We start from the raw sequence: 26,322 nt of genomic DNA on the forward strand, positions 1-26,322 counted from the left end.
TCTTCTTCCAATGTTTGAATTGAACCATTCCTCTCTCCTGTCTTACCAGCTCACCTAATGGTTTGCCCAGCCGTCAAAGACACCAGCGTCTGCCAGACTGATCAGTGTCAGCTGTCCTCCTATCTTTCCTCACGCTCTTCTGGTGTCCAGTGGATCCCTGAGGAGGACTCCACATCCCACCATCATACCCACTCCTTTAATAAATCAGAAGGTAATGATTCACCTAATAAAGCACCAATCAAACGCTCCACCACAAGGCTACCGACCTCTCTGCCTCTCCTTTCTTAAACTGGCTGAGGCGCTTAATACTGCACTCACTCATGGTTCTCTTGTTTTGTTGTTCTAGCCTTCAATTCTCTTTAAAACACTGTGGGATGCAGGTGCAGCAATCATGGTTCCAGTAATAATAAGGGAACTAGTCAATCACACATGTGCATGTGGATGCAAGATTGCCCACCCCAAAATCTGCCTCTGGAGTTGCTCCTCCACATTAACTATGCCCTATTTGAAATTGTGCGCACATTATGTATTTATTTAAAATGCATGTGCCAGAAACACACTATCTCACATTCCATCCCCCATAAGCCTCCATTTGCATAGGAAGGCTCCACACTCCAGTCAAGCCACTGCAACTGGTGGCCCAGGTCTGTAGTATGGCCCTAACATTGCACTGAAACAATAAAAGCACTAAAAACAAACCCCACACTAAAACAAGGTCCAAGCCCCTTTCTAAAAACAGGACATTAAAAGAATAAGAACTTTAAACGACAATAAAATAATGCACATGGTGGAGGTTAAAAATCTGTAAACACTCCAGTAAAAACTAGGTTAAAATTTCAGGCAGATTCATCTTTTAAAATAGTCAAGAGCACCAGCGCCTCTTTCTAAAAACTGCCTTCTCCTCAGCTTATCTCATCAGGAACTTGCACAATGAACAGAAGACCACCGACAGGTGCAGTCATCCATTAATCCCCTACTAACCTCACTCATGTCTCCCCCATGCAGTCCGTTGGCATCTACCTGGGAGACTCTGCACGACAGGGCCTCTCCTATTCCCCTGCATCGCTCAAAGGAGCACCCCTCCTTCAGCCCCATTCTTGAGTGGTGGCCCACCACTCATTTCCATGGAACATACTCATGACCACCTGCCTCCACTCCTTACAGCATGGGCCCCTCACCATCCTGCCTCTTTCGCACATCCTTAATCTCCCTTTATGGCCCAGATATGGTGCAGGTGCTGTCCTCCACTTGCTCCAAGGTGTGAATGAAGCACTTGACTGACCCGCTAGCATTTGCATGTGAATAAGCGATCAGCGAAGCACCCCACTCAGCCTCGAAGTGGCATGTGTGCTTAAACCCGCTCTGAGCCTGCACATTTCAAAACTCTAGATTGTTTCTGAAAAGTGTGCTTTGCCATGGACCTTTTATCACATAGCTACTGGTTATGTTCTTCTTGTACAAAAAAAAAATCAAAACTGCTTACAGTATTGCAGATGTGTGTTCACAACTCTCTTACATAAACTAAGTGTAATCATATTAATGTCGTTACTATGTCTCTTGGCTTCATAAGCTGTTATAAGGTGTACACTTGTAGTCTTTTGGTAGTTGTAAAGTTTGTGGAAATCACAATTTTCTGAAGCTAAGAAAGTCAGTATTATTTATACTTTATGATACCAGAGTCTGTTAAATTTCATAGACACTGGTTTGTCTATGCTATTACAACTGAATTGATTTAATGAAAAATTCTCTTTGCAAAAATACACATATTACTGCTTTCATTTAAGATATATTTTCAGTCTAAAACGACTATTCATCATTACATTCCCTGGCTGTCTACTTTAGAATCAATATTTTAAGTTAAATCATGTTTTCAGCTTGAATAATTATTTATTTGTCTGCAGTTTGTGATCATCTTATAAGCTAAATAAAATAATTTGTATTGGTTCCCCAATGGATTTTTGCATTGGTTTGATTGCTTCTAACATTCATATAGAATGGGTAAAACTACAAATATTTAAAAAGCAAAAACATTTAGTTTATTTTTGTTTATCGCATTTATATAAAAATATTATTTACTGTAGTTTACTTTCTTGAGGTTTTTTACAGAGGGCCAGTGGTCTCTTGATTTCTTTTAACAAGGACCAAAGATTTCTTCTTCTTGGTTTTGTTTATTGAGTTGTTATCCTCATAGCACCCTGGGTCAGCAGTGACACTGAAATCTGTGTATTTTCCTACACAGAGTCAAATAGAATGTCTCTTTTCAAAGACAGTTTTTCAGGATAATGTTAAAGAATGGATCATCATTCAGATTACTGATTAATCTTGTTAACTTTGCACTTTCTCTGTTTTCTAGCTTCTTGAGTTTCTGTTACCTGCTGGATAATAACCCCTCTTGTAAATGAGTATATTTGTTGCTTCAATATCTTTGCTTAGTTGCGTATTTATTAGGTATTTGAGGACTGTTAAGTAATATTTTCTGTTTATAAGCAAGATTGATGTGTAGCGGGGCTACATAGTAATAGTGTTTTCAATGTTTGTGCTGAGTGCGTTTTGTTTCCATTGTCCCGTTTGCTGTTTATATAATGTGTGCGTCAGTGAATGGTGTCCCTGTAAATACAGAGGGGGCGGATGATGGAGAGAGACTGTAGCCCCAAGATGGAAAGCACCTGTTCACAATCAATTACATCTGGCTCTTTACTATTTAAACAATCAGGAGGGAAAAGAAAGGGGAGGAAGGAAAAAGACGGAGATTTCATTTTTACAACAACGAACCACCATTACCAGCTGTTTTTCATGTTGCGCTTTTGTATCCAGTTTGTTTTTCATTCCGCCGGATTTACTTCAGTTCAATTATCGCCAGAGACCCCGGGGTTGGAGTTCATTGTTTACCACATGCCAAGGATACACAGTGAGGTTGTTCCATTTTTCTGGGAGATTCAAACACATCCATTCTTTGTTGACCAATCATCCATATTCAGGATAGTAATATACCCTGACTCAAGTTCACCATCATTGTCATTTCCGCTTTCATTCATTGTTATTTGTGTTGTTTGTGTTATACCTTACAAGGGCATGGGAGGGTTTGTTATTGTATATATGGTGTTTTCACATTGCTGCTTTGATGGAGGGATATACATATATATATATTTTTTTTTTCATGGGGAATGTGCAGTAGTGTTTTGCTGTTGTGTTCCATTTAATGTATTTATTCACTTATTTGACAAACCTGCTTTTGCATTCTTGTGTAAACCGTCGATTGAGGGGAAAATATTTGTTAGAGGTACGGCTTGGTATATGTAGATTCATCTCAGGAATTTATCCAGGCCACAGGTCTTGGTAATGTAGCTGCAGGCTGGGTAAGGGGTCAGCCGTTACTGATGGTATAGTAATTTTGACTTAAAAATAACTATTAATAATCTCTTATGTATATTTCTCTTCTGGTTCGTCCTGCTTCCTCTTCAAACCCTACCCCCCCCCCACGAAGCCCACACAGCATTTCTTGAATCCTATTCGTCCTCTTCCAAACCCTTCCCCACGCAGCCTGCAGCCTCCCATACACCCCCACACCGCTTTTCTTGATTCCTATTCCTCCTTCGGACTACCGTGTTCTCTGCTCCTCTCTCATGACCCCATTGGTGTCACATCACCGTCCCATATCTAGCCTGACCGCGTGACCTTTCACTTTGGCCATGTATGTGCCTGGGAGTCTTTTCCGTAGTCTGCTACAGGAAGGTACTCTCTCGACCATTGGCATTTGTTTTGCTCTTTGCTATTTTCGTTATACTGCGACGGTTGTTTCCTAAGCCTTTGTTATAAAATGAATGACAGTATCTTCTCTGTCGACGGTTTTTTGTACAACGTCATCTGAACAACAAAGTTCTTGATCTTATGCAGGGTGAAAAAGTGACCTTCAAGAGTGTAGATACAGTGGTCACTGACGATCCTAATGATCAACTAACGTACCCACAGTTTTTACACACCCTCTCACCAACTGGCATGCCTCCCCATATCCTTCATCTGAAGGTGGGAGCCATAGTTATGCTCCTCCGAAATATTATGCCATCAAAAGGTCTTTGCAATGGAACAAGACTCATCGTTACCCGAATACATACAAATATTATGAAACAGTCTTCATTCTCAGAATCTCTCTCCTTCTTTCTGACACCAATCTCCCGTTTTAATTTAAACACACAAAATTCCCACTCAGACTCACCTTATCCATGACCATCAAAAAGTGCCAAGGACAAACGTTTGCAAAGATTTGCGTTAATCTACAACAACCAGTCTTCAGCCACGGTCAGTTGTACGTGGCTTTTTCTAGGGTTAGATCTTTCGACTCATTATCTGTCGTCTCCAGCAAAACATCTATTCACAACTGCGTCTTTCAAGAAGTATTTCTTTTTTCTTGATTTCTGAATTCCTTTCTCACCGTTTTCCGTTCCTATTCTTACACCAGTATATGCTATAGTGGGCATCAGCTAGTTAGTCATATATTTCTGAACCTACTTAATACAATTATAGAGTTATAATGGCCTAAAGTGAGCACAGCTAGAGTTGTGGGCAAGTCTGAAACCGGCTTGGTAAAGGGTGCCAGTCCATTATAAATGACACTCATTCACACTCCTATTCATTCCCATCAGCCTATTTACAGTTACCATATCTATTAACCAAACACACAGGTCTTTGGTTGAAAATGATGGTAAAAACAGCCGACTGTACGTATGTATTAGTTTCACCATGAGAATAAAAAGGCTGGAATGAGGAAATAAGTCAAATTGAATTTCAGGATACAGTAGTTTAGTTTGGTGTAATTACTGAGGACACATTGTCGAAACACTGGCTTTTCCCTCCAATATTTCACTATTATTAAATAAGGACAGGTGTGAGAGCAGAAAATGGAAAAATGATTGATGATTAATGACAAAATAAATAAGATGGCTGATCCAAAACAACTTGAATTATCTAGACATAAACAATAGTAATTCATTAAGTTATGAATTAATAAGTGGCAGCAAGTAATAAGCTGGTCATTATTGATCAGTATTCACATTTTAAAGTTACACAAAACTCAAAAGATCAGAACCTTTCATGGTTTTAAAAGAACTATGATTCCCCTTTTTGTTTTTGCTATGCAGTGCAAAATACACTGCTCAAAAATTAAGGGAATACTTAATCATCACAGTCTAACATAGAGTCAATTAATCTTTAGGGATATCAATCTATTGATTTGAAAAGCATAAGCAATTATGAATAAACTTGACCTGCTTTGATGCATACAAAAGTGACAACAAGTGCCCCGAAGGGGCAACAGTAAGACAACCCCAAAAAGGGAATGGTTTCACAGGTGGTGGCCATGGATAATTGCTCTTTCCTTATCCTTCCTGATTGATTCTTCTTCTAGTTTTTGCTACTGTCCTTGTCACTATTACTAGCACAAGGCATTACCTGCGGCTGATTTAGGTTACACAGGTATTCCTCCAGGATGGCAAATCCATATGTTCCCATACATAATATACAATATACAAAGGTTTGCTGTGTCTCCCAGCACCATCTCAAGTACATAAAGAAGATACCAGGGGACATGACGTGAGGAGGAACAGGAGAAGCACTGCCAGAGCTCTACAAAATGACATTCAGCTGGCTACTGTTGTGCATATTTCTCAGCATACTGTCAGAAACAAACTGAAGGCCTGATATCCTCATATCATCCTGATATCCTGTGCTCACACCCCCATGCAGCTTGAATGGCATTCACCAGAGATTACCACAACTGGCAGTCTCTGCCATTGGTGTCCTGTTCTCTTTACAAATGAGAGCAGGTTCACACTGAGCACATGTGACAGATGTGAAAGAGTCTGGAGACACCAAGGTAAATGTTATGCAGCCTGCAACATCATCCAGCATGACCAGTTTGGCGGTGGGTCAGTGATGGTCTGGGGAGGCATATCCTTGGAGGTTCTCACAGACCTCCACATGTTAGGCAACAGTACCCTGACTACTGCTAGGTAAAGGAATGAAATTCTCAGAGCCACTGTCAGACATTACTCTGATGCGGTGGGCCCTGGATTCCTTCTGGTGGAGTACAAGGCCTGGCATCATATGGCAAGAGTACGTAGGCAGTTCCTGGATGACAAAGGCATTGATTAAATTAACTGGCCTGCACGTTACCCAGGCCTGTATTCAATCAAAAACTTCAGGGACGTTATGTATCAATATATCCAACACCACCAAGTAGATCCACAGACTGTCCAGGAACTTACCGATGTCCTGATCCAGGTCTGGGGTGAGATCCCCAGAGACATCATCTGCCATCTCAACAGGAGCATGCTGAGATGTTGCCAGGAGTGCATATAGGCATGTGGGGGCCGTACACACTACTTAGTCACATTATGAATTTCCTGTGGTGATATTCATGCAAGTTGGATTGGCCTATGATTTTAATTTTTGACTTTGATTTTCAATGTGATGTTGAATCCAGCCCTCAAAGGGCTGATTTTGGTTTCTATTGACCTTTGTTATATCATTTTATTCTCAACCGATTACACGGTATTATTCAGTAAAGATTTTCCACTTGAATATTTTGTTCATTGAGATCCAATGTGTGATTTAAGCATTCCCTTTTATCATGCTACTTGTACAATATACATTATGTGTAAGGATTAGAAAACAATTTGTGTAAATGGGCTTAAAATGCAACAACACAGAGTCAAAGTTGTACTGAAATCTTTGCCTGCCTGGCAGCATGGATCGTAATGCTTCTCATATGGACATCTTACCTGTCCCCAGCTCCTGACACATTGATTATATTCTTGGATGGTACAGGTATGGCTGAATAATGGATACTACAAAGTCTGTCCACCTATAAGAGAGAACAAACAGAAACAATAAAATAAAATTATACATTTTTTTGTTTATTTATTGATCAATAAATAAAAAAAAAATTGAGAAGAATGATGAATTGCAACAAAGCTGATAAGTTGAGAGAGACACAGAGAGTGAGAAAGAAAGAAATTTATCTATTCATTTAAAGACAATTCATTTCTTTTTTTACCAGTCAGTATTTCTGTTATATGTCAGTTTAATTTTTGAAGCCATACAGAGCTATCTATCAATCTAAGTAGTACTGCCTTATTTTACTTTTTCTTAGTCAAACTTGAGAAAGCAACAGTATACCATGAACAGGACACACTGAGGAACATCCCAGACCTGCTATAAAATTGACTGACAATTCTACATTTACTGTGGTGCTTTTTCCCTAGTGGTGGATCTACATTTTTGGTACTCTGGTACTTGAATTTTTATGCAGCCCCTTTCACAACAAGCAACAAGGTCTTCTACACTGGGCTGTTCCACAACAGATCACCACAAATTTATTTTTTTTTGATACTTTAATAACCTTTACATACTTATTTTAACAATTATTTTGTATTGAATTTTACTATATTATTATTATCTCTCTATTATAAAAAAAATCCTGGAGTGAAACAGTAGGGCGATGAGACGTGATCTTCACGTTAAGATCTTGGAAGACACTTAAAAGACCTGCGAGACTAAAGAGATTGGCCACGGAGCGTCTTGAGGAGACCTTAAACATGAGACTTTGTGCCAAGAGACTGATTGACCCAGGACCGTCTCGCAATGACGTAGAACATGAGATTCTTGCAAGACACACTCTACTTACAACCAATAACAAATAAGAGCATGGGCAGCAACACACTCAGTCGTGGTTTGGCTTTGAGCACACACATATCCAGGGCACTCAGCGCATATAAAGCGTATTAGGACAATACATTATAAATGAAATGTAGATGACTAAGCGAAGAAGAAAGCAGCACGGAGAAAAGAGACTCAAAAGCATTGGAGAGACAAAAAAGAAGAAGAATAATCTAGGTGCAAATTCAGGAAATAAGGAAAGTAATTATAAGCCCGGAACAAGTGGAACTGAAACAAAAGCACGTCCAATCCAGACGTTGGCACTATACACATGCAGAGCAGGTCAGACATTATGAAAGCAGTGGAATTCGAAAGGCTCAAAAAAAAACATTGGTGCGATACACATGTGGAGAAAGTTAAAGAATATGAAAGTAGGAAAATTATAAAGTATAAAAAAAGAAAGTAAAGATTGTAGTAACACAAACAAATGGAAATTATTATTCGAAAAAGGGAAAATAATCACCACGGACCAGGTGTCATTGAAACAAAAGCAGGTTAAAGCAAGGTCAAAAAAAGAAGACAGTAGAAAACAAAGTAAAACGTCATAAAGAGGTTAAAAAACAAGGGGGCCAAACACATGCAGAGCAGGATAAGGCAGAAGTTGGATTGTTTGCCATATCTTTAAATGGTAATTATCTTTTACCATTTTTATTTCAATTCACCTTATTTCTGTGCCAGTTACTCTCTTAATTTTATCCAAATAACTAAAATTAGTGTTGAGCAGTGCAAACATGGGTGCAAATGACACTGAATGCTAAAGCGGAGCTGCTACAGCAATGTTACATTCATTTGAGAGCTATTTATTGAAAACTAAGTTCAGTCCCACAGACCACCTTAACTACCACTGCTCATCCCAACCACCTTCTGTTTTTAACTGGACTCTGCCTTTATTAAATAAGCTGTTATTTCTCTGTTTCCTTCCCTTTTTGTGTCAATCCAGAAATGACAAAGTTGTATTGCTATATTTGTACAGGAATGTAGCATGCATTTGTGTGTGACATTAATTTTTGCTGTTTTTCATGCTTTTAAAGATTTTCCTTTTTTTGTCCTGGTCATTTAAGTATTTCCTTATTAATTAGCTCACAAGTGAATTATATACTAAAGTAGTAGCTGCTCCCCTTTAACATTCATGTCGTTTGATTACTGCTCATCACTCATTGTTGGTATTTAATTACAATTAAGGGAGTAAACTCCACAGGGAAGGTGAATTAAAAATAATACAGTGAAGAAAAATTAACAATTAAAGATATGGCAAAAAATGCAAATTTCAGAATTGTATTTACATGTAAACAATGTATATTAGCACATATTTCTACTTGCAAAATAAGAGAAGAAAAATACTTATTAAACGATTGTATTAATTTAGAAGTAAGGCTGAACCATGAAATTGGTTGGTTTGAAAACCCACAGTCAGATTAGCCCAGAATTGAACTTAGGAGCCCTAAGTGTAAGGAGTCTCAGAAGGAAATCGACATGACTGCATATGCAAAGGCCACACAAAAATACCAAATCTAGGAATTCTCTTCTCTATTGAACCATTATTTGGGCAGTAAATTTAAAATAAACTTTTGTTTTTTAATTCACTTCTAACAATTTCCATTTTTTATATCAGCAGAAAGATCAGCAGAAAGGTTTTTCTGCTGCCCAAAGCTCTTCAGGCACAGTCAGTTCTCATGTGGACTTTCTCCCCATGCTTAAGGAGTAAAAGATTGCTTGGTTTACTGGTAACTCTAAATTGGTGCAGTTTGATGGAGTACGGGTATATAAGCGAATGTGTAGAGCAATAGACTGAAGTCCTGTCCAAGTTTAATTCCTGCCTTACGTTTGACTATGATCGGACAACCCTGAAATGAATAATAGATTTTTCAATATGAAATGGTTTCCAGCTCTTGTAATTAAGCAAATTACAAGATGAATGGGTAGATTGATTTTATTATTCATTGCAGAACATTTCTGCTGTAAACACTGTTACAAAATTAATGCTGTTATTGATGCATACTCTAGTATATCTAGAACAAAAATATTGTAATTGACTTGTTCAAATTGCACAGTGAGACAGAGTACAATCTGGAAATGTAATGTCAGGATTTTAAGTTAAACTCATAATACCCTTGTCACACTGTCACAACCCATAATGAGCATCGGGCTAACTTACCATGTTGTCTTTTCTAGGTTGGAGGCAAACCGTTCCATCTTTGGACCTCCCACACAAAAGGACTCCCTGAGCACCCAGTGTCACTATCACACACTTTAAAAATTCTAGTAGAGGCCGGGACAATGTGGCTGCACTGTTAAGGATTTCATCCAATGAAGTAGGAAGTGCTGATATATATATATATAAAAAGAGGAAACAAAATATATCAAATACCATATAGTGTAATATATATCCGTACAAATAATTTCAGTCCCCCTTATAAAAATACACAGAAGTGTGTTCTTAAACATACCTGATGAAACAGGAAGACCTAATGCCTGGTTAATTGCATAAAGTTCAGACAAATTAGGTGAAATAAATGTTAGAGATTTCCAGCTGTCAGACAGGAAAGGTTTGCAGGCTCTTTTAGGGTCTGTTGGCTCATACCACACTGGGAAAATAATTTTGACAGGTTTAGATTTTTTTTTTATATTTTTAACAACATTCTACATAAATAATAGAATAGAAAAATGTTTTAACATCTAAATTGAAATAAAACCTAACAAAATTAACAAAAATTCTTCAGAAAGCATTTTTTCAGGATGCAATGCTCCCACTTGTCCTGTTCCATTTCAAGTTCAGTTTCAAATGTCCTAGTTACGTAGTACACTGAAGTTCTTGTTTAAATGACTCCTCAGAATAGCAGCAGTGATACAGTGCAAACAAAGACACATACACTCATATAAATAAATGCATAAATAAATGGAAAAATGTCAATTAACAAATGTTTACATTATAAAACATAAAAATAGTTTTCTTTTGTATTCCATTTTCTGATGGCAAACATGTGAATTAAAATACTTCAACATGATAGATCATCATAAAAAGTTTTTTTTTAATATTCCTTTTTCTGATTCAGATAGTCATTCTTTTTTTTAACTCATTTTTTATTTCACAATCAGTAGCTCAAATTTATCCCAACAGCTTTGGGAGCAAGACATGAGCCAACCCAGGATGAGATACTTCTCCATGTCTGTGCATCTCACTCTCAAACATATTTAAGGGTATCAGTTAAAAAATGAGGAACAAACCTGGTGCATCAATAGAAAACATACACAGGCACTAAAAGAGCATTTTAATATGGCTGTGGTGGCAGCAGCAATACCTTCTATACTACTCTGGTGCCTATCAAATCCAAGTAACCAGTACACAAACTAGTTTTGATAAGGGTGAAATGCTAGGTATTTAAGTTTTCATTGCAGAGGTTTGTTCAAATGAGGCAAGATGAAGAATTTTCAGCATTTTTAAAGGCTTGCTTTTGACATTACAGCCATAAGCAACACTATTCATTAAAACATGCAAAAAAAAAAACTATTCTTATAAAGTATAACTGTAAAGACAGAGCATTACCTGGAACAGAATGTTTTTGAGCAATATCACACACATAATTAATGGTGGAAACTGGAAGATTGCCATCCAAGCACACCAAAGAAGCTGATGCCAAATTCTTATAAAACTTAGATACCTATTAATAGAAAAGTAATTCAAGTTATGATACAATATCTAGTGATCATTTGAAGGCCTAGTGAAATCCAATCTATAATTAAAACACCAAGGGAGTTTTACTATGAACAATATTTCAGTCACTGAGTGAATTCATGGCCTTATCGATGCTCATTTCTTCCCACATATTTTATAAGAATCCCCTTGACAACAAACTTATGTCATATCATTAAAACACCTCCAGACTATCACTGATTGGCAATAAGGGTTAATTGAGCCTTCACTCAGGTACATTTTGTCAAAACTCTTCAGCCTACAATGCAAAAATTAGATTTTTCCAATTTCAAATAGTATATAACATCAGCTACCCACTTAAAAGAATAGAGTTAGGATTCTTCCAGTTGAGCAAGTTAAAGCTGCATACCAATAGTGTAGTAAGAGCAATTACAGTTTGTTTGTCCTTCTCCACTTTAAGTCCATCTGGGAGTACACCAAACACAGCTGTTAATGGGTTAGTGATACCAAGGCTGTCTGATAGGCATTTAAAAATTTTGGTCCAGAATGATGTTAATTTGGTCCATACCCAAAACGTGTGACCCAATGAGGCTTGCCCTGGAAACATTTTAGACAAGTTTAAATGAGATAGATGTGCATGAAATAAGATTTTAAGTTGAATAATTGTATGCTTTGCGCATATGGAGCTAGAATAAATTCTGTGCATGGCTGCCTTCCACTCCTTTTCTGAAATGTTGAGTAAGAGATTCTTTTCCCACTGTACTCTGGAATCTTTAAAAGGAAGGGACTGTTTTATATATTATAGAGATGCTGCCTGAGTCCTGAAGAGTGATCAATATTTCTGAAATAGAAATAGGTGGGAGGTGAGGAAAATTGTGCAGATCTTGTTTAGTAAAGTTTCTGATTTAGAGATAATAGAAAAATTGTGTTGATGGGAAGCTAAATTTGGAGTATAATTAATTGTCCATAGGATACAAAGTCATTATCTGTGTACAAATCTCTAAGCTCAGTATCTGCCTTTAATAAATCTGGTTTGGTCTTGTGATATTACCAAAGGAAGCACTTTTTCAATCCTTCTAGCTAGAACTTTGGAAAGTATCTTAACATTATTATTCAGAAGTGAGATTGGTGTGTATAATACACATTGTAATAAGTCCTTAGTTTTCTTAGGAAACACAGTCATTAATGCTTGGTGAAAAGTTTGAGGTAAAATTTTATTGTCTGTGGTTTCTATAAAGAGATAACAATAGTGTTGCACTTGCAAGATTTGATCATGGTACCTATACAAAGAAATAATCAGTTCTTGAGTAACAATGATGTACTGGTAAGAAGAAGGAATATGCTCTTGAGTTTGGATTTAGAAATCTCCAAGGGTCTGATAAGTTATGATCAATTACAAACTGTGTAATTGTTTTTGCAGTGTTAGATGTCATCTCCCCTGTGGCTGAAGACCCATCTAAGTTTGGATTCCAGCCGTTATAATTTTATGGGTGTTCCTGTTAGGAATGGATGCAAATACATTTTGGATAACGTCTCTATCATCCACATTGGGTGTGTATATTTTTTTTATCAAAATCACTTACAGTTAAATAAATTACCCAAAACGATCACATATCACACTTCAGAATCACATACTTCATCTGATATTACCAATGAAATTGCTCTATGTATTAAAATTCCCACACCTCCAGTTTTCTTTGTATAGCTGGAGTGGAATATTTGAGTAGTCCAATCTCTTTGCAACCAAAATTGATCCTGGCTTAATAAGTGAGTCTTCTGTGAAAATCGTGGTATTTAGACCTATTAGGTGAGATAATACTTTCTTTTTCTTTAATTCGTGATTGAGACCTTTGACATTCCAGCTCACAAAGTTCATTGGTTGGTCAGAGAGACACTGCTTTTGAGCTTTTGTTGACATTTTGTGGTCTTAAATGAAAATAGTACATTATTACGTAAGTTAGCTTTAACCATAATTTCCAATTTTTCCAGTTTATTGCTATAAGCCTATTGTTGTGTTGGCACTTACAACTACGGGGGTAAAAAGGATATATTAAAAACTAATTGCTCTCTTTCTCTCGACCTTCGCCCCTCCATTTTTCCTCCCTATCCTCCCAATTTGCCTCCCCACGTAAGGCTAGATCAGACCTCACGGAGTCCCAGTCCTCTGACATACCTAGAGACAGAACATGTCCAAAACAAAACAAGCCCCAGCAGTGACATAGAACAATTAAAGTAGAGATATCTATTGGCAAAACAGTCCAAATACTATAAACCTAGAATATAATTTTAAACAGTTCTGAAAGATTAAACCCAGGGAATGATGTTAAACAGTGCCCATGGAGAAGCAAATAACATATGATTGTACAATCCTAATACAATAAACCAAGGGTATGTTGTTAAACAGTCCCCTTTGGGGAGGAAAAGAAAAATAAATAAAAATAAAATAAAATAAACAAATAAATAAAAATGCATAACTATGATTGCAATTAACATGTAAAGAAATAGCCAAGAAGAAAGCAGAATGTATAATTAAAGCAAAAGTCTTATTACAAATGGACCAAATTGCAGGTAAAATCTTCTTTGCCTTGCCAGGACACCATATGACTCACGATTACATTTCAAAAAGTGTTGGGATCAATTTTCTTAGTTCTTCTTCTGCTTCATCTTGAAAACTAAAAACGCAGAACTTGACTTGAATATCCACTCTCAGTTTAGCAGGATATAAGAGGCCCTATCTGATTTCGGCTTTATGTAACTTCTGTTTAATGCTGTAAAATGCGGCATGTTTAGCAACTATTGAGAGGGAGAAAACAGCAAATATGAATGTGGTTATTTTCAAGCATAATCTCTTGTTACAGTATGAGAAGTGACATAAAATTTAGTTTAGATTGTAATTTGTCAAACGCACAATGAAGCTTCTGGGTTTTGAGGCATTCGATCCACGTGTGCGAAAAGCTGCTGATATCTCAGTGTCTGATTTAAAGTCCTCTACAATTATTTTAGAGAATAGTTCAACTATGAATTTCACAGGATTTGGGCTTTCAAGGTTTTCGGGGAGAACTTCGATTCTGACATTATTTTGTATCCTTCTTACAGTGCAGCTTGTCTGTCTCCAAGTACTTTGCATTCAGAATTTACAGCCTTTGCTTTTTCATTAGATGCCAATTGTTCAACTATTTCAATACGAGTTGTGAACGATTGCTTAATGTCTTTAAACTGAGCACCAAGTGCTTTAAATTTATTCTCAAACTTACTCCCATTTTCCTGATTTTTTTCTTTTCTAGCATACCTTTAAAGGTTGATTCAATGCGATTACTTAAACTTTTCTTCTGTTCTTTAATATCCTGAACCAGCTTCTTATTTGTTTGTTACAGTTTGTCACAAACATACCCTAAGAAATGCACATTGTCACACCTTGCTTGTGACCATGGCTATTGCCATGCCTCCTATATCCTGTTGCTTAGAATGGGAATTATACAACTATAACACGATTCCCATTTTGCTGCAGCTACATCATTATTAAAGCAAGTTCTTTCAGGATGTCAATATCCTGTAGAAAGAATTAATTGTTTCCAGTATATTCTGTCAATATATATTTAACATCTTCCTGACTTTATTTCCATAATTTAATAATTACCTTTTGCTATGATTTTTGTTTTTTGTCTTTCAAGTTCTTTATTACAGTACCAGCATAGATACATCTATTTTAGCTAGTCTCTTTCAATACTTGACACTTCAGCATTGTCCTTCCCATTACCTCTTAAATACTATTCCAGTTAATCTTCTCAATCAAGAGTAACTACTTCCCTTTTCCTTGTGAAGAGTGAATCCAGGCTGACTTTTTGTAACTATCAAGTTGCTTTGTTTCCTGTACAATTACTATTTTAATAGATTACATAAATATAGGATGATACAAAAAGAAATAGAGTAGATAAGAAAACTTTTGGACTTACTCTAAAAGTAAGTAGTAGCATACACACCAAGTCTTACATAGTTCTGATTACACTTGTGACTTTATGAAATATTAAGACTGTCCCTGCTATATAATTTACAATTGTGGCTGTCTGCACAGGTTGTTTTTCTTTGACAGCAGAGCACTGATAATTTGACAGTGGATTGCAGAACCTTACAGGGTAGTAACAAATGTAAAATGTCATATACTGGTCTGACTACATGTGGGACTTTATGAAATGATAATGTTGTCCCCATTTCTAAGCATATACCGTGTTTAGGAAGTATTTAAACCCCATTAAAATTTGTACAAATTTTCTATCTTGCAGTCTTGTGTTAAAATCATTGAAATAAATTTTTTTCGCTCATCATTTTAGACATTTTTGAAAATTTATTAAAAAAAAAAAACAAAAAAAAACTGAAATATCACATTGACGCAAGTATTCTGACCCTTTACACCAAGCTTCGCAAACCTAGATTTGCCATTCTTCTGCCATTCTTCTCGGCAGATCACAATTTCTTTCAGGATAGATGGAGATAGATAGTGGACAGCTATTTTCTGGTCTCTCCAGAGATGTTTGATTGGGTTCAAGTCTGGACTCATTCACAAAATTGTCCCTAAGTAACTGCTGTGTTATCTTTGCTTTGTGCTTCAAGTCACAACAGGTGAACCTTTGGCCAAGTCTGAGGTCCAGATCCGGAGATGGTTATTAAGAATATCTCTGTACTTTGCTCCATTCAGCTCCACAAACCTGAGTAGTCTCCCAGTCCATGCCGCTGAAAAACAGCCCCAGAGAATGATGCTGCCTCCACCATGCTTCGACCATTGAAATGGAATTGTGCAGATGATGAGCAGTGTCAGGTTTCCTGCAGACATGCTGATAAGATATTGAGTCTGAATAATTGGTTTTAATTATACTAGAGAAATTTTGTTTTTGTCAATTCGAGAGTCCTTTAAGGGCCTTTTTGCAAACTCCAAGCAAGCTTTTGTGTGCTCTCTGGCAACTCTGCCATAAAGCCCAGATTAGTGTTGCGATGATGGTTGTTCTTCTGAAAGGGTCTTCCATCTCCACACAGGTTCTCAGGAGCCAGATTGACCACTGGGTTCTTGATAATGTCTACTACCAAGGGCTTTCTTGTGTATGGGGGTGTGATATTTTATGGATGTGATGCGGCACAGCATGATTCACATCTACAGAATGTACTACACAGAATTGAAAATGTGGGACTTAAACTTAATAAATGGGGACACTTTAAAATTAAAGTACAGTATGGACCTGAGCCCAACCAAAATGCAATCCTTTCAAAGGCTGAAAGAGGCTCTGAATGAGGGCCCCCATCTTGGTTCATTATGACCCGGCGTTAACTACTGCTGTGTCAGCTGATGCAAGTAGCTATAGCTTAGAACCACAGAGATGTTTGGAAGCCAGTAGCGTATTGTTTCTTTAAGTTAATAGACATTGAAAAGAAATTCTAACATATTAAAAAGAAGTGCATAACAACAGTGTCGTCATGTAAGGGGGTTCAAAAAATACCTTGTAGGAATGACTATATTTTAATTAATTATGGTCCACAAACTGCTAATGGCACTAATTAATATTAAAGATCTGAATGCAGTGCCAGTAAGATGTCAATGACTGTTACTATGACTGATGCATTTCTGTTGTAAAATATGCTTGCACCAGGCAGACCCTAGAAAAAGCAGATAGATTTTCAAGAAGTCCACAGGACTTGGGGGTAAAAAGTGATACAGAAGTAGAAGTAGCTTGCTATGTTAACATGTTCATGAAATGCATACCAGCATCACAAAACAAACTCTTGGAAATAAATGAAGCTACAAAGAGTGACAAGCAGTTACAGTTAGTTAGAAAGTATGTTCCAGAAGGATTGCCAGAAATGTTAAAATGTAGACCATAAATGGTAAAATACTTTTATCCTGTGAAAGATTCACTATCATGGCTTTATCACCTTTAACAACTGTATAGTAGTTCCCAGAAATTAGAGAAATGACATACTAGAATGTATACATAGTGGACATCAAGACCTGACTAAGTACAGGGAGCGTGCAAAGGCAGCAGTATGGTAACAGGGTATATCCACTGATATTAAACATCATGTGGAGGCATGTAAGTTTTGTAGGGAAGAAAACCAACACAGAGGAAAGAACCTGTCACTGCTACACTGCTTCCAGACAGACCATGGCAGAGAATAGGCACAGATATATGAACATCAGAGGCGGAGTTATCTTGTAATATTGGAATATTATTCACATTATCTTGAAATACCCCATCTGCCAGCAACTACTATGGACAAAGTAATTTAAAGAATGAAAACCACTTTTGCCAGATTTGGAGCGCCTAGTCAAATATTAAGTGATAATGAGTCCCAGTATACAAGCCCGACCTGGACATTATTCATCACCCAGTATGATTCTGAAAAGACCCTTCAGCTTCCACCATGCACAAGGTAACAGGCTCGCTGTGCAAAATCGTGAAGCATATCTTGCAACAAGAAGATCTATTACTAGCATTAATGACATACTAAGCAACACCAGCAATGTCCACAGGAATAAGCCCCACAGAACTTTTAATGGGATGGAAAATTAGGACATTGCTAATCCCTGAATGTAGCCTTAAGCTGAAATGGCCTGAAAAGGAATATGCTGTGGTGAGGGAGAACAGGGCCAAACAAAAACAGGCTTACTATTTCCTCAAAAGACACGAAATACGAGACTTACCCATTTTGCAAAAGGGAGATCCAGTCCTTGTCAAACTGGACAACAAAAAGACGTGGAAGGGGCATGCCGTGGTGATGAAATAAAGTGTGTCTCCAGACTCATATTTTGTTAGAATAACGAAAAAAGGCAAGAAAAGAAGGAACAGTCAACATTTACAGGCATTGCTGTCTGAAACCTTGAATAACACAAGGGATGAGATACAAAAATGTGAGGTGAGGAGAAACTTCGCCTCACAAAGGAAAAGATGCCATCAGCTACTGCAAAATGTGTGCAGAAAGATGCATCTTAATAATTTCCTGTAGAGTGAGCAAAGCTGTTTCTAACCTGAACCTGAAGAAAAAAAAAATAAGAACCATTGTAAATAAACAAAAGAAGGAGAGTGAGAAACAGTAAATGATTAATATTGATTCAACTATTATACAGTTCTGGGAAAGTTAAAACCGTTAACGTTTGAGATTAATGTTGCCTATTTAATAAATTAAAAAATATTGTTGTATCTTGGGACATCAACAGGGTAAACACTTCAGACAGTGCTTTGGTCAGGGTGGCATTTTTATGTATTTTTTTTTAAACATTAAATACAAATAAGTGTGTACCTTAACAATTACATACAAATTCAGTACTGTATTTGTATACTACCTATGCCACATGTCAATACGTAGGACTGGTGTTCATTTTCTTGAGTTATACATATTGACATAGATGCATAGACAGGGAGGGAGTGATAGAACCTAGAATATATCAGTAATGGGTATTCGAGCATAATGCAATTGCTGCATTTGTCAGCTGTGGAACAAGCATGTGATCAGTGGGCCAATTCTGGACCAAGATGTTTAGCACAGCAGTATGGATATGGTGATCAAGCAACTCTAGAGGTGGCTTACTGGTGTAATGATGAGGGTTGCAAAGCTGTGATGTCTCATGGTGGTGATGCCAGTTTATACTGGTAAAGGCCAGTGGAAGAAAACTGTTGCACCATGAGTAAAATAGTACCAAAGGCAGCTAAGTCAACCCAAATGTGAGAAGAGTGGCCACAAGGTTTGATTGGTGCTCTCACATGGGCAGAGGTGGTTGGCAATGGCACCTGTGGTATGTTACCTTTCAAATTTTGAAGCTAATAGTATAGCTGCATATGTTTTGATGAATAGTATGGGACAGTGATTTACTTAAAATTCAGACACTGGACCTAGTTTAGGTGAAAGAAAAATGTACAAAATAGACTTAAAATGGAATTGGGCTAGTTTAGTTTAAGTAGTGGACTTGTCTCATTTTGAACTACTAGATTGTAAAAATAAGAAAATCAGTTACTGCAAATCAAAAACAGAATTTGTGAAACTGACTGTTGAAATAAGACTGTTTAATAATGACCATAAAGACATTGTACAAAATTTATCAAGAGGTGGAATGTGGTGCAGTGATATGTTGCATGTAAGTTTTATCAAACTTTATTTTTTATTAATTTTATTACAATCCATACAAAACAATCAAGTTTTTACAAAGAGAAGAATTGAGTTAAGAACAGATCAATCCCCACCCCTGAGAGAGAGAGCAAGCCAAACGGCGTAAAATTTAAGGCTTGTAAACATACCTAAATTAATAAATTCTCTGTGCATTATGAACTTATTTTAAAATATTACTGATTAGATCCTGCCATGTTTTGAAAAAAGTCTGTACGGATCCTCTAACTGAGTATTTGATTTTTCCAATTTCAAATAATATAACACATCGGTTTCCCATTGACTTAAAAGAGGAGAGTTTGGGTTCTTCCAGTTTATCAGAATAAGTCTGCGTGCCAACAGTGTAGTGAATGCAATCACAATTTGTTTGTCCTTCTCCACTTTAAGACCCTCTGGAAGAACCCCAAACACAGCTGTTAATGGGTTAGGAGGGATTGTGAGTCTGAAAGGTAATTACAAATTTTGTCCAGAATGATGTTAATTTGGTGCAGGACCAAAACATGTGACCCAGTGAGGCTGGGGCTTGGTTGCAACGTTCGTAGGTTGGATCATGCCCTGGAAACATTTTGGAGAGTTTTAGTCGAGACAGATGTGCTCGATATATAATTTTGAGTTGTATAATTGTATGCTTTGCGCATATGGAGCTTGAGTGAATTCTCTGCATTGCTACTTTCCACTCCTTTTCTGATATATTAATTGAGAGATCTTTTTCCCAGTGTCCTCTTGGATCTTTGAAAGGAAGGGATTGTAAAATGATTTTATATATTGTAGAGATGGAGTCTAATTCCTTGAGATTGAGCAATATTTTTCCAGCATGGATGAGGGTGCAAGATGAGGAAAATCTGGAAGGTTCTGTTTAACAAAGTTCCTGATTTGAAGATAGTGAAAGAAATGTGTAGCTGGAATGTTAAATTTGGAATGTAATTGTTCATAGGATGCAAAGACGTTGTCTATATAAAGATCTCTAAGCAAGTTAATTCCAAATTTTTTCCAGATATTAAAAACTGCATATGTTTGTGAAGGTTGAAAGAGGTGGTTCTCTTGCAGGGGTGCCACAGATAGAAGCTTCTCCGTCTTAAAATGCTTTCTACATTGGTTCCAGATTCTAAGTGAGTGGAGCACAATTGGGTTATTTGTATATTGCCGATAACGTGTGTTTATTGGAGCACAGAGCAAGGAATACAAAGAAGTACTGCAGGATTTTACTTCTATTGCGGTCCAAGCCTGTGTATGTTCTTCTATTTGTGTCCAGGTTCTTATCGCTGTATATTTTGCCCAGTAATAAAACTGGAAGTTAGGTAGAGCCATGCCGCCTTCTGCCTTTTGTCTTTGTAGGGTCACTCTTTTGATGCGTGGATGTTTTGAATTCCAAATAAATGAGGTTATTGTTGAATCTAATTGCTTAAAGAACGATTTATTAATGTATATTGGTATGTTTTGAAATAAAAAAAGGAGCTTAGGAAGAATATTCATCTTAACAGTGTTAATTCTTCCAGCTAGTGTGAGATGAAGGGTTAACCATCTATTTAAGTCTTGTTTAATTTTTTCCATGCAGACGCCGAAATTTTGTTGATAAAGAGCTTTATGTTTACTTGTGATGTTTACCCGAGGTATTTAAACTGTTCTGCAATGATAAAAGGTAGGGTATCTAATCTAATATTATATGCTTGAGAATTCACTGGAAAGAGTACACTTTTATTCAGATTAATTCTGAGACCAGAGATCTTTTGAAATTCTGTGAGTGCTGCTAAGACTGCAGGCACAGAATTTTCTGGGTTTGAAATATACAGTACCATATCATCTGCATATAATGAGATTTTCTGTTCCAGTCCTTCTCTGCTAATCCCCTTTATCTGATCAGTATTTCGACAATGTATTGCCAGTGGTTCAATGGCAATCGCAAACAGCAGCAGTGACAAAGGGCATCCTTGTCTTGTGCCACGTTCTAGTTTAAAGTAGTCTGAGCAAATGTTATTGATGCAAACTGAAGCTTCTGGGTTAGTATACAGTAATTTAATCCATGCACAAATGTTCGGGCCAAACCCAAACTTCTCCAATATAGTAAAAAGGTATTTCCATTCAATCATGTCGAATGCTTTTTCTGCATCCAATGATAATAATATTTCTGGGGTGTTTGATTTAGTTGGTGAGTATATTACATTAAACAGGCATTGAAGATTTGTTGCATGTAAGTTGATAAATATTTTGTATGTCTTTGTTTGTAGAACTAGCATTTTACTTGTTATAATGTTTTAAAAGCAAGGAAATGGAAAAAACATTTTTTCTCTGCCCCAAAGCTTTAGGAATGCGGTATTTTATGACTGAATTGTTGATCTCCTGAATTGTTGATCTGACAGAGAGGCTTAGTTTTATTGATTAATGACTTATTTCCTTTCTTGGTTGTTTGTTTGAAGGATGCTGACAAGAAACAAAATTACCTGAGGTGGGGAACTGTGCTTCAGGTATTCCATTGGTGAAGGGCAATAAGGAGAGAGGCCTGCAAAGTTATGTTCTCTCTGCCATGTTGAATCCTGACAAAATCAGACCAGGTGATAACCTGAAGAAACGCAGGCTGCCTTGGCCTGTGTAGATGATGAGCTAACCAGGAAGAATCAAATGCAACAGTAACTTATTGTGCCACCCAAAACTACACATCTAGCATTATTAGCTCCTATGGTATTGGTTTAGAAAGCCACATTCTATTTGCTTGTAGTTATAATAAAATCTATTACTTTCAATACATAATTAAAAATGTAGATTTTTCAGATATATATTCTTTCACTCTGTCTAATTGTCTGAAGTTATAGATGAAGAAGGGAAAGGGAGAGAAAGTGCTGAAATTAAGTAGTGTATCTGACCACAGGGTGGTTAGTGTATGGGATTTGAGGCATGTTGGTTAAGTCTACACAATAAAGAATATAAAGGAGAAAAAGGGTTACATTAGGACCCTGAACGACAAAACACATAGGAAGTAAATGACTAACAATCTTAGCATAAACAAAAGAATCAAAAATGAATAAGAAGGTCATACAAATAGCATTTGAATTAAAGTCGGTTTTGAACACTGGCTGAAACATGACAATGCAGAACTGAAATGTGCATGTGGAGAAAACCATATGGAAACTGGCAGTGTCACATAATTGGAAAATAACTCTAAAGATGAAAACATACAGTTAGGTCCATAAATATTTGGACAGAGACAACTTTTTTCTAATTTTGGTTCTGTACATTACCATAATGAATTTTAAATGAAACAACTCAGATGCAGTTGAAGTGCAGACTTTCAGCTTTAATTCAGTGGGTTGAACAAAAAGATTGTATAAAAATGTGAGGCAACTAAAGCATTTTTTTAACACAATCCTTTATTTCAGGTGCTCAAAAGTAATTGGACAAATTAAATAACTGGAAATAAAATGTTCATTTCTAGTACTTGGTTGAAAACTCTTTGCTGGCAATGACAGCCTGAAGTCTTGGACTCATGGACATCACTAGATGCTGGGTTTCCTCCTTTTTAATGTTCTGCCAGGCCTTTACTGCAGCGGCTTTCAGTTGCTGTTTGTTTGTGGGCCTTTCTGTCCGAAGTTTAGTCTTCAACAAGTGAAATGCATGCTCAATTGGGTTAAGATCAGTTGACTGACTTGGCCATTCAAGAATTTTCCACTTCTTTGCTTTAATAAACTCCTGGGTTGCTTTGGCTGTAAGTTTTGGGTCATTGTCCATCTGTATCATGAAACGCCGCCCAATCAATTTGACTGCATTTAGCTGGATTTGAGCAGACAGTATGTCTCTGAACACCTCAGAATTCATTTGGCTGCTTCTGTCCTGTGTCACATCATCAATAAACACTAGTGTCCCAGTGCCACTGGCAGCCATGCACGCCCAAGCCATCACACTGCCTCCAGCGTGTTTTACAGATGATGTGGTATGCTTTGGATAATGAGCTGTTCCACCCCTTCTCCATACTTTTTTCTTGCCATCATTCTGGTAGAGGTTGATCTTGGTTTCATCTGTCCAAAGAATGTTTTTCCAGAACTGTGCTGGCTTTTTTAGATGTTCTTTAGCAAAGTCCAATCTAGCCTTTCTATTTTTGAGGCTTATGAGTGACTTGCACCTTGCAGTGCACCCTCTGTAATTACTTTCATGCAGTCTTCTCTTTATGGTAGACTTGGATATCGATACGCCTACCCCTGGAGAGTTTTGTTCACTTGGTTGGCTGTTGTGAAGGGGTTTCTCTTCACCATGGAAATGATTCTGCGATCATCCAACACTGTTTTCTTCCGTGGATGTCCAGGGGCCTCATGTATAATGCCATGCGTAGAACTCGCACTATAACATGGCGTAAGCACAAAAGCCGAAATGTGCTTACGCACAGAAAAATCCAGATGCAGGAATCTGTGCATACTCCAACTTCCACGTTCTTCCATTACATAAATCCCGATCAGCGTGAAAACTAACGCTCGTGCACGCGCATTATGTAACGCCCCAAATCCTCCCAGAATTACGCCTATTTGAATATGCAAATCAATATAAATCGCCCTTAAGCGCAGCCTTCTGTGAAAAGACAATGGGAAAAGCACGGGGAAAATATAAGAATTTCAGCGAATACCAAGTGGAGGCAAAGGAAAAACATACTATTTGTTCAAATAAACCGTGGTATAATCAACAAAATGAAGTTGATCGAGTGACATAGCGTGTTGGAGAAACTTGAAAGCTCACATTCACAAAATCGCACAGTGCCAGAAATAAAAAAGAAGTCACATATCAAAGTTGCCGTGAAAAGAAGAGTTGTAAGCCCACTGTCTGAGTGTCATATGAAAGTTTATTAGGGTACAGAGAAAAAGGCACACGGTGGGGAAAAAGCACGAAATGTCAACTTCAATCTCAACATTTCCACTTTAATCACGTAGTTTATTTTGTCATTTAGTAGAACATTATAAACTTCATCTTAAAATCGTTTAATTAACCAGTTTCTCAAATCACATCGTAATTAAAGTAGCACGTTAAATGCTTTGTTTTGTATTTGATCTTCTACTCGTATGTGCTATATGTGCGTGAATCACTACTTGCTTCTTAAACCGGCTCTCTTTCTCCAACTGGACACAGAATCCATTACATTCGTGATATTACAGCTCTCTGAATAACTAAAATACTGAGATGTATACGTGATGTCATTTTCATGATGATAGGAGTTAAAGTACGTTATTAAACATGTGTTTCACTTCGATTAAATAATTTATTGTCGAAATTTGTCACTGCGTTTTTAGCTGTGTTGTTATTTTCTCTTTCTGTTTTATATTCAATATATATTGGCGTAGCCGTCACTGCAGTTAGTGCTTTTCTTTCCCCAAGTAACCGATCGCCATACAATCAGCTCTGTAATAGACGTTAAGCCATCTGTAAGCTTAGCCCCGATTCTTCAAAACGTTTAAGAAACATTGAAATATCTTCGTAGTACATGTTTAATTATTCTATCCTTCACGACACTCCCAGTGAAGAATATAGATTATTTAAATGAAATTAAAGTTTTATGTGTAAAATTTAACAAACATATTTTGCTGCATTTCACCTTAAAAATGATATCGTCATCATATGTAAATACGCGCTTTATAAAGTGGCTCAGGTTGTGAGATATTATAACTGTAGTGCAAGTTTACAGTGGGGTGATTGTACTTATAAGTACAAACAGTTCTACAAGGAGCACTTGATTGACTGCGTTTAAAGTTCTTGGGATGAAACTGTTTCTGGACCGCAAGGTCTATACAGGAAAGGCTTTAAAACGTTTTGCAGTGGCTGAGACAGCGTGTCCTTAAAGCTGTCTACCGATAATTCTCTTTCCAGTCAGCTGCTGCTGTGATTCACACTCAGATACAGTGATATAAATACTCCGAGTCGTGCAGTGAGAGTAATATGGAAAAAGATGATCCGCTGTGGCAACTCCTAACGGGAGAAGAAGAAGAAGAAGAAGAAGAAGAAGAAGAAGAAGGAGAAGTGAGAGTAACAACGCTAAAGCAGTTATGGTATTTGGAATACTATGGCTGTTCCCTGAACCATTATATTGTTACGAGTTAATTACAATCAGATGCATTACACTAATAAACAATATGCGGTTAGTTTCTGTGTATTTATAATGCCGTGTCATGAAAATAATGAGTAATCACACAAGAACAGTACCATTGCTTTGACGCTGGGTGCCGCCAGTTTGCAAAACCGAGCGGAGAACTTGCGTACGACAAGACATGAGGTACCGTGGAAAAGTGCGTGGCTTTACGCCAAGTGTAAGTTTTATACATTGCGATTTGAACATGGAAAAGTTCTTACACAACATTTCTGTGTGTACGCACTGTTTATACATGAGGCCCCAGGTCTTTTTGAATTGCTGAGTTCACCAGTGCTTGCTTGCTTTCTTTCTCAGGATTTACCAAACAGTAGATTTTGCCACTTGTAATATTGTAGCAATTTCTTGGATGGGTTTTTTCTGTTTTCACAGTTTAAGTATGGCTTCTTTCACCTGTATGGAGAACTCCTTTGACTGCATGTTGTCTGTTCACAGCAAAATCTTCCACATGCAAGCACCACACCTCAGATCAACTTCTGGCCTTTTATCTGCTTAATTGATAATGACATAACAACGGACTTGCCCACACCTGCCCTTGAAATAGCTTTTGAGTCAATTGTCCAATTACTTTTGAGCCCCCTGAAATGAAGGGATTGTGTAAAAAAAAACGCTTTAGTTGCCTCACATTTTTATGCAATCTTTTTGTTCAACCCACTGAATTAAAGCTGAAAGTCTGCACTTCAACTGCATCTGAGTT

The 26,322-nt window shown here is 37.2% G+C and overlaps 1 protein-coding gene across 1 annotated transcript in view; it reads right to left on the reverse strand.

The window, feature by feature from the left end:
* The window catches only part of zgc:136858 (uncharacterized protein LOC678543 homolog), a 171,427-nt gene that overhangs the window by 53,425 nt on the left and 91,680 nt on the right, over positions 1-26,322 (reverse strand). Inside the window, exons 15-18 of the mRNA XM_039770052.1 lie at positions 11,258-11,372; positions 10,161-10,298; positions 9,869-10,035; positions 6,777-6,859 (exon numbers count right to left, since the gene is read on the reverse strand). Of these exons, the coding sequence (XP_039625986.1) occupies positions 6,777-6,859; positions 9,869-10,035; positions 10,161-10,298; positions 11,258-11,372 (503 nt within the window). The remainder of the gene's footprint in view (positions 1-6,776; positions 6,860-9,868; positions 10,036-10,160; positions 10,299-11,257; positions 11,373-26,322) is intronic.

Source organism: Polypterus senegalus, chromosome 11 (assembly GCF_016835505.1).
Source record: "Polypterus senegalus isolate Bchr_013 chromosome 11, ASM1683550v1, whole genome shotgun sequence".
In the NCBI taxonomy this organism is placed as follows: Eukaryota; Metazoa; Chordata; class Cladistia; order Polypteriformes; family Polypteridae; genus Polypterus; species Polypterus senegalus.